Source organism: Asparagus officinalis, chromosome 10 (assembly GCF_001876935.1).
Source record: "Asparagus officinalis chromosome 10, Aspof.V1, whole genome shotgun sequence".
Lineage (NCBI taxonomy): Eukaryota > Viridiplantae > Streptophyta > Magnoliopsida > Asparagales > Asparagaceae > Asparagus > Asparagus officinalis.
The window spans coordinates 25,780,487-25,792,136 of record NC_033803.1 but is presented as its reverse complement, the minus strand read 5'-3'; the positions used below and the strand labels follow the sequence as shown (position 1 = coordinate 25,792,136).

The 11,650-nt window shown below is 34.0% G+C and overlaps 2 protein-coding genes across 2 annotated transcripts; both read right to left on the bottom strand.

The window, feature by feature from the left end:
- LOC109826564 lies at positions 4,673 to 5,229 on the bottom strand. The gene is made up of 3 exons (XM_020393592.1): positions 5,064 to 5,229; positions 4,916 to 4,975; positions 4,673 to 4,827 (listed from the first exon to the last, which is right to left on the bottom strand). The coding sequence occupies exons 1-3, from the start codon at positions 5,209 to 5,211 to the stop codon at positions 4,673 to 4,675; spliced, it is 363 nt and encodes a 120-aa protein (XP_020249181.1). The 5' UTR covers positions 5,212 to 5,229.
- Positions 5,241 to 9,228, bottom strand: LOC109826563. The gene is made up of 7 exons (XM_020393591.1): positions 7,669 to 9,228; positions 6,604 to 7,499; positions 6,433 to 6,520; positions 6,286 to 6,340; positions 5,720 to 6,183; positions 5,463 to 5,516; positions 5,241 to 5,330 (listed from the first exon to the last, which is right to left on the bottom strand). The coding sequence occupies exons 1-7, from the start codon at positions 9,226 to 9,228 to the stop codon at positions 5,241 to 5,243; spliced, it is 3,207 nt and encodes a 1,068-aa protein (XP_020249180.1).

The window sequence follows — 11,650 nt, the reverse complement described above, 5'->3', positions numbered from 1 at the left end:
AAAATATCATTATTCCTCCTAAATCATATATGCTTGACGTGATAGGGCGACACTTTGTTCCTTGATCTCGAAGGATGAGATAGTTCAAGTCTTATTATTGCTCAATATTTGGGCTTTGATATATCCTATTTTGTACAATGAGAACTAGTATAAGTCTTTTCACCATTTGTTTCACACATTTTACACTAATATTTAATCTTTTGCGTGTTTCTTGACATGTCTTTCTCTTATATTCATGTGTGTTGCCATTAAATTTTAATCTCTTGTGCTATCTTTATATGAATTTTTGTGTGAAGCTATGCACTTTTCTCTCCCGGGATGGTTTATGTGTGAATTTGCCTTGTCTATAATATATCTATTGGTGTGTTTTCCACTTTTGCTAATAAAAAAGTTGGATAATTTGTGAAATTTGATGTTTTTGTGCATCAATGAGTCTTTGTCTAAGTGGTTTCATATTTTGATTTTTTTTATCTTTTGAAACACTCGATGTATTATTTTTGGGAGAGTTTTACTTGTGCTTGCTTATACTTTTTATGAACACATAAATGTAGGGGGCTTTGCATATCATTTGTTTTCTACATAAGAGTATATTTGTGCTTATTATTGATATTTGTATATCTCAAATATGTGAGTATTTCGGTATTTTAATATTTAAGTTTGTTATTATCAAAAGGGGGAGATTGTTATCATGTAGTCCATACAGTAGGTCTTGTTTAAGTAAAAAAACTACCATATGGTACTACTGTTTATTTTAGATGATATAGTATAAGCAAATACATGTATAAGAAGTGTACACGGTGAAAATATGTGAAAATAAGCTTAAATCCTTATTTCAACCTCCTCACTATCGATGGTGGCCTTTAACCATCGATGATAGGTTGAGCTCATTGATGGTATATGCACATCATTAATAATTTTTATTCCACAAATGTTTGTATCATTAATAGGACTCTCAACCATCGATGGAGCCTAGACATCGTTGATGGCTTAGAAGCAACATCGATGTTAAACATGCAGAAGTGCAGTTTTTTAGAATTAATCTCAGGTGTTCATTGTTTTATATATGTGTCTAATCTCTATCAAGTATAAGATATCTCTTTCTTGACCTATTGATGAGTTTATATCATTGAGAGAGGGAGAGAGGGAAGTGGGAAGAGTGTTCAAGATTTTAATTTGTGAGAGATTTCTTTGAAGGATTTGACACCTGTAGCCTCGATAAACACTTACTTGTCGTGCATAACATCTCTGAATTGTTTCAGCAAAGGAGAGTTGCCTTGAATTTATCATCTAACTATTCTTCATCATGCTATGCTTATATTCATCAAAGGACAATTTGTTTAACAAAAGGGTTGGAAGATCCTTCTTGTTTTTTTGAGGTTCAATTGTTTGGTTTATGTAAAACCTCGTAAATTTTTTTTGAAAAATACTAGGGTAAATAGTAGTAAATGATTTATATTATGATAAATATCATTTAATAATGAATGAGCATGATAGTAATTGATTTGAGACCAATTAAGAGTATATATACATTATACACCGATGTAATTTGAATATGGAAAAACGATCAATTAAGAGTATCTATGCATTACACACCGATGCATTTTGAATCTGAAAAAACCCAAAAGATAAAAGTTGTAGGTTTCTTCAATATATTTCCAACGCATCTTTAAAGCACCTTATTCCGAGGTCAAAAGAAAATGTTACAGCCAAAATACCAAAGACTATTTTCTTAGTCTGACTGGGTTTCCTGTTTTGGTTAGATTGGCTTGTTTCGGGTTTACCCGTATATATGTATATATAAAAACACCTACAAATTCTCTTTTATATTAGATTTGTGAACCCTAGCAGCTACCCTCTCCCCTAAAAAACTCTAGAGTATATTTGTGATGAATTTTGAGAGCTTTGTGAAGCAAATACCGAGAAGAGGGCGAGATTGTCGGTGTTTGGCGAGGGAGAACTTATTTTCTTGCATCCTTGGGTTTTCTAGTAGCGTTTTTAGGCGAGTTTCATCTCTTCTAATCCCATCCTCATTTTTAATTGATTTTTATTAAGTTTTATTTGGTTTTTATTGAGCCTTAAACCTAGTTTAAGTATGAATATTGTTCTCGTAAGGTATATGATATAAAGATTTGATCTTTTTGCTTTAAAACGTTATAAAAAATTCTCTAATGTGAATTTAAGATTTGAAATAAAATTTAATATGAGTTTTCATTGAGTTTTATTGGTTTCCATGATGTTTTTGATGAATATGAACATGTTAGGGTTTAGACAACTTAATTAGATATCATGTTTGTATTTCATGTAGATAACTAAACCCTAATCACATTAAATAAGATTTATTTTATGCGTCTCATGGAAAATTAGCAAATTTTAGCATTGTAGATCAAAAACTGAAAACTAAAACATGTATTCTACTTGTACTCTAGTCGGTTGACCGAAGTGAAGGAGTCGGTCGACCTATCCTTATTAATTTGCATGTGCATATTTGTACACATATTTCAGTCGACCGAAGAGTCATTTTTGGTTGACTGATCTGTGTTGCACTATGTTTATTATTTGATTGATATGCGAGTTAATCTTGAATATGAAGTTCGGGTCCGTACATCAAGAGACCACAGCAGACTACACTTCGTTGTGCATCATTACTGAGTGGGATAGTTGGCACACCGCAACGTGACCGTGGGGGACTACATTCAGGGTGTGTTAGTTGGTATACTGTAATGAGACCGCATTAGACTTTACCCCATGTGCATTATTATATTCTAGATAGACACTACAAGAAATTACATCTTTGACGAAGGGATTTCCCTTCGTTAAAGCATTGAAAACCTTAGTTATTGTATGTTAACAACGGGGAAAAATCCCTTCGTCACCCATCGTTGAAGCCCTCTTCGCTAAAGGGTCACGAAGGGATATACTACCCATCGTTATAGAGTCTATAACGACGGAACATATTAACGTCATTAATATTTACGATGGTAATTATCACCGTCGTTACCATCAGTAACGGGGATATTTTCCCGTAGTTACCATCAATAACGGGATATTTTCCCGTCGTTACCATTAGTTACGGGGATATTTTCCCGTCATTACCATTAGTTACGGGGATATTTTTCCATCGTTGAAGACTAATTAATGACGGTTGGATACCGTCGTAAAAGTCTTCATAATGGGTAATTAGTAACCCATCAACGACAGTGCTTTCCCTTCGTTGATGAACAAAATACGGTTTATAAAACCGTCATTGTAGACTACAAATTTCTAATATACATTAATAATAAATTTTCCATTCATAGGCAACTATCATATTATTCTCAACTAGACACTAAGATTCACAACAAAAATATATTAAAAATACCCAATAATGAATAAGAGGTAAAATAAAAATTCCATTCATTAATAACATCAATAAATAAAATTCCACCATCCTCAAATATTCAATTCTAATAATAAGAGTTAATATTCTAATTGTTCCAAAGAAAAATACATGAAACTATCTAAAACAAATTAAAATAAAAGTTTGGGGAAGACACATTCTTTCATCTCTAATCATCGTCAAAAGAAGACTCGAGCTACCCCACTCTCCTAATCTTGCATGGATAACCTGAAAAATTAACTCAGACATCCTTTGTTGTTGTTGCTCCTGCTCATCTAAGCGTTGTTGAAGCATCTGGTTCTTTCTCTTTTCTTCTATAACCCGTGCTTCCAGATCAGATCGACTAGGGAGCGGTCCTCTCAAATCTTTCAAAGTAGTCCCGCCACCAAATACAGTGATGTGACCATGAGATTGCTTCCCCCAGATTTTCTCAACTATCTCAATGTCAGAAAGTGAAGGGTTTGCTTGTTTGACTTGAACAATTTCATCCTATAAAAATTAAATTCGTATGTTAGTACTATATAATGCATCATTATCAAACTTAAACACATATTCTACTTACATATTTATCTTGATCCCCATTTTCTAGTGTTTCATTAGCTTTCTTTCGAGTTTCATGAAACATTTTTGCCACATCAGGTGGATTTCCTGACTTGCCACCCTTATTCAAATATTAATACAAATGAGTACAACATCAAACTCAAAAACAAAGTAGTTATAAATAAATAGGAAATTAGTTTTGAATGTATACCAATTCCCACGCAATTTGTCTAAAGGGTTTGCTGCCCGTGTGGTGGAGCATCTTTCTTTTGCCTCTGTTAAGTGTATTTTGTTGGCTTGCTTTCTATACATCAAGATTAAAAGATAATTTTAACAATCCAACAATATACATGAAAGAAATTAATTAATAAAATTAGGAGATTAATACCTGGAATTTTGAAGAAAAATAATGTTCCTTAACTAGCCAATCCCAGTCATCAACACTCACTTCTGTAGGTTTATTTCTAAGTGCAACTTGCAATGAATTTTCTTTCACATATTTCCTGTGCATGTCACCACGCCACTTATTCCACAAATCGCGCAAGTGTCTCATTACTGACTCTCTCTTTTGCTCCATGTCATCAGCATCAAATTTATCCTATATCAAATTTGAATCAAAATTTAATTTATAAGAATTAAAAACCAATTGTAAAAAATTAATTTTCAATGTACCTTAATGGATGCCCACATATGATCTTTATTTTGTTGTAGTATTTTGGCCCAATTCTCAACAGCTACTGGGCAAATATTTCTGTCTCAAATAATAATTCCAAGATATCGTGAAAATTCTGGTTCAATAGCTCTATTCTGATAAAAAGTAATGATTTTTTTCTCCCCATGTGACAAATTATTCAACTTTAGACACTTATTACTACCACGAGGTGGATTTTTCTTCCTTTGAGAATTATCAGCTGCATACATCATATCATATGTTAGAAACAAGATATAGTTAAAGAAATTGATAAAAATATTTCTTCTTGTAATTAATAAAGAATATACCTTCTTGTCGAGATTCATTTAGTATTGCATCATCACTTTGCACTCGATGATTATCTGATTCTGCAAAAATTAAGCAATTATTAATCCAATCATAAAAAATAAATTGAAAGATAAAAAAAAATAATAATAAATTTTAAGTCTCATCAACCTGCAGAATCATCATTCTCTTCATTGTTAGTATTTGCACTTCTCCTGCGATTTTGTGCAAAATTCTCCTCTTCAAAGTTTTCTGAATCAGCGCTAAAATTTGCATCCATATTTTGATCTTGTATTGGATTTTGAATATTCAAGTTCATGTCATGACAAGTACGGAGTTGTTCCCTTCTTAATGAATTTTCTGCAATTGCTTGAAGTCGCTTCCTATAGAAATTGTGCCCTTTTGCTTTTGGAAGTGACTTCTTGAGTTTTCATTTTCCTGCTATGAAAAGGAATTTAAGTATTACACACTATGTATGAAACAAATATCAAAAGAGAAATGAATAAAAGAAGAAGATATCACGAAGGACAAGCATAACAATAAATACATAGTGCACTATTGTAGAAGCACTTGCTGCAATGTCGAAGCCAAATTCAAAATAGGAAGAAAAGAAACATCATATGTCTAAAAAAAGAATAGTTATAGTAAGATACATAGTAAGATACAACTTAAAATTTATCTCAATAACACAATATCATTTGAGTGTCATTCTTTAATGAAAGCGTTTTAATCCTCTACTTGAGTTTTGAGTGTCATTCTTTAATGAAAGCGTTTTAATCCTCTACTTGAGTCTTTTTCCTCTTTTTTGAAGTTTAGACCGAATTTACAATAATTGGATCAATATCGCCCCTTCTCAAATTGATATCATCATCTACCAATGATGTGTATGTAATAGCCTGAGCATCAAATGATTCATCTTGCAAATAAGCTTCAACTCCATCGTCTGTTATCTCATAATCATCTGTATCTGGTGGCATATCATATGAATCACGGGGTTGTGCTTTAAGAACTACATGCCAACCTTCATTGGCAATATCCTCAACATAAAAAACTTGTGATGCTTGGCCAGCAAGTATAAAGTGGTCATTCGTTTTTAGCAAGTGTCGGCAGTTAATACTAATAAATCCATATTTGTCTTCTTTCAAAGCTGTCTCTTTTCCTTTGCCATGCACATCCCACCACTTACAACGAAATAGAACAACATTTCTTCCACCAAGATACTCTAATTCGACAACTTCAACCAAAGCACCATAATAATCTATATCTCCACCATTACCAGCATCACCAACAACTGCAACCCCGCAATTTTGAGTTGACAAACAATTATCTCAAATTTCGGTATGAAACCGATGTCCATTTATGACAAGTCCAGTAAAACATTTAACAATCTTACTTGGACCAAGAGATAATGAAAGTAAGTCATCATCTTCTCGATAACTCTGATAAACCTAAACAAAACCAAAATATGATCAAGTCATGGAACATGTAATAAAATGAACCAATCAAGATATTAAAAAAATAAGGCAAGATATGTACGTACTAGAGATTGGAACCACTCAATAAAGTTCTTATCCCAATCTTTATCATCATAGTGATTTGTGGGTTCTCTCACGAATTCATTGTAGTCCCTACATTAAAATATCATAAATATGATTAACGTTGACTAACTATAGTAAATTTATTAGTAGAATCTTAAACTTTAGTGACTTACTCAATGTGTGGTTGCACTTCATCACAGTTCTTTAGAACATAAATATGAGCTTGCAACCACTCACGTTCATCAAGGTAGCGGGTGGTGGCAGCACCCAATGCCCTCCCACTATGTCTGAATATAGATAGATGTGCTTCATGACATTCTCTATTGTCATCTTCATAATTTCTTTCAAGGCGATTAAACTTTGTCTCGAAGCCTTTTAGATACCTTGAGCAAAGTGTCATGCATTCATCTGCTATATATCCTTTAGCAATTGACCCTTCTGGACATACCCTATTTCTGATATATGACTTATAAGTATAAAGCTGACGCTCCACTAGGTACATCCATCGAAATCGAACAGGCCCTCCAAGTATGGCTTCAGATGCTAAATGAACTACTAAATGCAGCATAACATCAAAAATTGAAGGTGGAAAAATCTTCTCAAGCTTACATAACGTAAGTGGAATCTGCTCATCAATTTGCTTAAGTTCATCCACCCTTAATGTCTTGGCACATAATATAGTGAAGAATATGGAAAGTTCAATAATTGGTTCACACACTTTTGCAGGAAGAAGGCCACGAATCGATACAGGAATCAAGCGCTGCGAAAGAATGTGACAATCATGACTCTTTAACCCCAAAATCTTACGCTCTTTAAGATTTACACATTGAGAAATATTGGATGAAAATCCATCTGGAACTTTTAACTCCTTTAGAAATCGACAAAATTTGCTTTGCTCTTCTTGGGATAAAGTATAACAAGCTGCTGGCATCACAAGTTTATCTCCTCTCTGGATTGGATGTAACTCCGGTTTTAAACCAGATAGTTGTAAATCGAGACGGGCTTTGATATTATCCTTTGTCTTTCCTTTAATGTTCATGATTGTTCCCAGCAGACTATCACAAATATTCTTCTCAATATGCATGACATCTAAATTATGTCACAATAAGAGAGTTCTCCAATATGGCAAATCAAAAAAAAAAACTTTTTTTATTCCAATTATCTCCCCGTCTTTCGTGTGATATTTTAATTTTCTTATCTGGATGATTGGTCAAGGTGATCCCTATAAGATCTTCCACCTGCTTAAGGATGTCATCTCCTGTCAGCTTCGGCGCTGCATAACCTCTCTCCCTAGTGCCATCAAATGATTTCTTATCCTTTCTCCAACTGTGATTTTCATCAAGATAGCGACGATGCCCCATATAGCTCTGCTTGCCTCCATATTTTAACCTGATAGAGTGAGTGTGCTTATTACAACAAGGACATGCTAATTTCCCCTTAGTGCTCCATCCAGATAAATTTGCATAAGCAGGAAAATCATTAATAGTCCAAATTAGTGCTGCACGTAAAATGAAATTCTGTCTCAGAGATACATCATATGTTCGAACGCCTGAGGCCCACAACTCCTTTAGTTCTTCTATCAATGGTTGTAAGTAGGTGTCAATAGCATCTCCAGGACCAGTTGGACCAGGAATGAGCATAGATAAAATAAAATTAGATTGCTTCATGCACATCCATGGTGGTAAGTTATATGGTACAAGTAAAACGGGCCATATGCTATAAGAAACTTTTGAATTTGTGAAAGGCTGGAAACCATCACTTGCAAGACCGAGCCTAACATTTCGGGGCTCTTCGGCAAAGCTTTCATGTAGCTCATTAAAGTTTTTCCAAGCCTTAGAGTCAGCTGGATGCCTCATCACTCCGTCCTCAACTTGTCTTTCATGGTGCCATCTCATATCAGAAGCTGTCTTCGAAGACATGTAAAGCCTTTGCAATCGTGGCTTAAGAGGAAAATATCGCAATGTCTTTTGTGGTATTTTTTTACCATTTGCCTTTCGCTTGATCTCTTTTCCATGTTTATCAAGTTTCCATCTAGAAGCACCACATCTCTGACACGTATCAAGACCTTCTTCATTTTTCCAAAACAGCATGCAAGAGAATGGACACGAATCAATTTTTTCATATGATAGGCCAAGGTCTCGGATTAATTTTTTGGCCTCGTCATATGAATTAGGCAGTGTTGATTCCCCTGGCAATAGCTCCTCATTCAAAAACTGGAGCAACATTGAGAATGATTTATTACTCCACCTATTTAGGCTCTTTATGTGAAGTAGTTTCACTAAAGCAGATAACTTTGAACATTTAGAGCCTTCATACAAAGGTTTCTTGGAGTCACCTAAAAGACTGTAGAATTGTTTTGCATGTCCATCTGGTTCCTGCTCAAGAATATCCTGACTCGACGTGGCATTAGGTGCAACAACGCCAGTTGAATTATGAAATAAATCTCCAATCATTTCTTGCATTTCATCGTCACTCTGGCTTTCTTCTGTCATTTCTTCTTGTTCTTCATCAAACTCCGAAATGGACTCACCCTGTCTTTCGCCGTGATGACACCAAAATCTGTAGTTTTTAATAATTCCATGAACAATCAAGTGGGTCCTTACCGACTCACGATTACCAGACTTCACATTGTTGCATTTAATACATGGACATCGAATTTCAAAGTCTTCATCATTTTCATTAAAACTATCCAACAGCTTCTCATATGCATAGTCTAAAAACTGATCTACCCCTTCTTTACATTTTGGATCAAGTCTATCATCATCTACTAGGTCCATCCAATCTTTACTCGGCGCCATTTCAAGCTATGTACGAAAATTTCCTGAAAAATATTTCAACCACTTCAAAAACTAAACACAAATAAATGCTTAATTTTATGTAGAGACTCATATGTTCAGATATATGGTCATTCTAATGCAAAGAAGTTAACCTATATATGGTGTCATTCAGAAAGTATTTATTTATGCAATTATAGGGTCAATTTAAAGGAAAAAATACTACCATATAACAAATTAGTAAATAGAACAAATTAGTAAAAAAAAACGCATTTTCCTTTCAAAGCACATGTGACATAGGAACTATGATTATAACTAACAAAATAACTTGTTAATGGAAAGTGGTATGTCCAAGCTTGACAAGTACGTCTGAATAGCTAAAGAAATAATCATTTGAAATTCATTTTACTTAAAGTAAATACCACACATGTATAGGGTATATAATTGCAACATGTATATGGTACTTTAAGGCAAAGTGCAAAGTAGGGGAAACTGTAGGTAATTGAGTGCAATTAAACAAAACAGTGTTTGAGTGCAAATTAAACCAAACAAGAATCCCTAATATTTCTAAAAATGGAAAGATTCCTTCAATTGGAGCCCACACTGACTGGCTTAGGATCCACGCTCTGAAAAGACCTGTGGCCAACTGATGAGTAGCTTACAGCGGAGGAAAAAAGCAATGTGCAAATATAAGTGACACTATTAGAGTAGAACACGGAAAAGGCCAAAACAACAGCAATCACCAGCAATGAACGATAACTATAGTTAAGCAATATGCATACATAATCTGAATAATTCACCGCATCCTAGTAGTCACTGAGGCCTGGCTTTGGTCAAAGGAATGGGTTGGACAATGAGTGATCCAAAGTCTTAAGTATGGCTTATACACAACTTGTTTGACGACACTATTACTTAACTAAAGAACCACTTATGTAACAGAGAAAAATAAAATTTACTATCCTAAATCTTTTGTTTGCATGAGTAAATCAATGTCTTTATCATATGAAATATAACATATGTTTCCTAACTAGTGATAATTATGGAAATTTCCCCAGAGGTGGTTTCCAATGTCTTTATTATCTCCAGCATGTAAGGACCTTCAATGACCAGTCTCCATCTCTCCAGAAAATGGACTCCAACAATTGGAAACTTTCTGATGAACCTACACTACTGGATCTAGCGTAACAGCATATTCTGAGACTGCAATTTATATATTTATTCTGAAATAAAGTTGAGATTATACCATAAAACTATTACAGTATTCTGAGACTGCAATTTATATATTTATTCTGAAATAAAGTTGAGATTATACCATAAAACTATTACAGAAGAGTATGGACAAGCCTTCATCTATCTCCATGGTGACATCAAACTTTTTCAGATGGGAGGAATAGAAAACATTGAAAGATTCCTTTGCTACTGACCCCACACTGTTTGAGTGCAAATTAAACCAAACAAGAATCCCTAATATTTCTAAAAATACCCTCACAATCATATCAATAACTAGTATTTATTTTAGAAATAGATAACACTTTGCATCCATTGATGAAAATGCTCTAAATCATGTATCTATAGGAACAATTCATCTGCAGTTTTAAATTTTCTTCTGTTTTACTATGATTTTTTAGAAAATTAAATATTTTGTTTGAGTGCAGTGAACAAACAAAATATTCTGTGAAACTATAGGTCCTTTATGACATAAGTGCAAAGAAGGGTGTGTAAATATAATTAAGGTGAAAGTATAGGTCCTTTTGTGCAATTAAAGTAAACATGGCTGCCATATATGGCGGCTGAGAGGATGATTAATCAGAAGTTGGGGAGAATTCGGGTTTCGGGTTTGGGGATTTTAATTGTGGGTATTGTTAATTAATAGTAATAGGTTTAACTATCATTCCTATTATGATTAGGAGTATCATCAATGATGGTGATGGAACCCTTCGTTTTTCAGGAGACCCAATAACGACGGTATTAGGATTAAATTAATAAAGGGATTAGAAAACCGTTATCCCATCTCACATCATTCTATTAATATTTGTAATCACTCGATGAAGGTTATAAAACCCGTCGTTATTACATGCACATTAATGACGGTCAACTGGTCCCTTCACTAATTTTGGTCGTTAAATATCAGATTTCTTTTAGTGAGAGAACTACACATATTTCATTTATGATTCTCTGTTAGTTACCTAAGAGTAGGGTATATACTGAGGTCGTCATACATAGCCTATTCTGTTAGTTACCCGAGAGTAGGGTATATACTGAGGTCGTCATACATAGCCTATTCTATGTGAGATGAATGTATTGGATAATATTCTTTATGATTGCGCCAACTACCCGAATGTAGTATGAGGATTTGATGTGACTTGTATTGTTGAGGTCTGGACTTGTGTTTCTTTTATTTATTGTTTCATTCCTAAGACTTTGGAGTTGGGCTTTAGTGATTAAC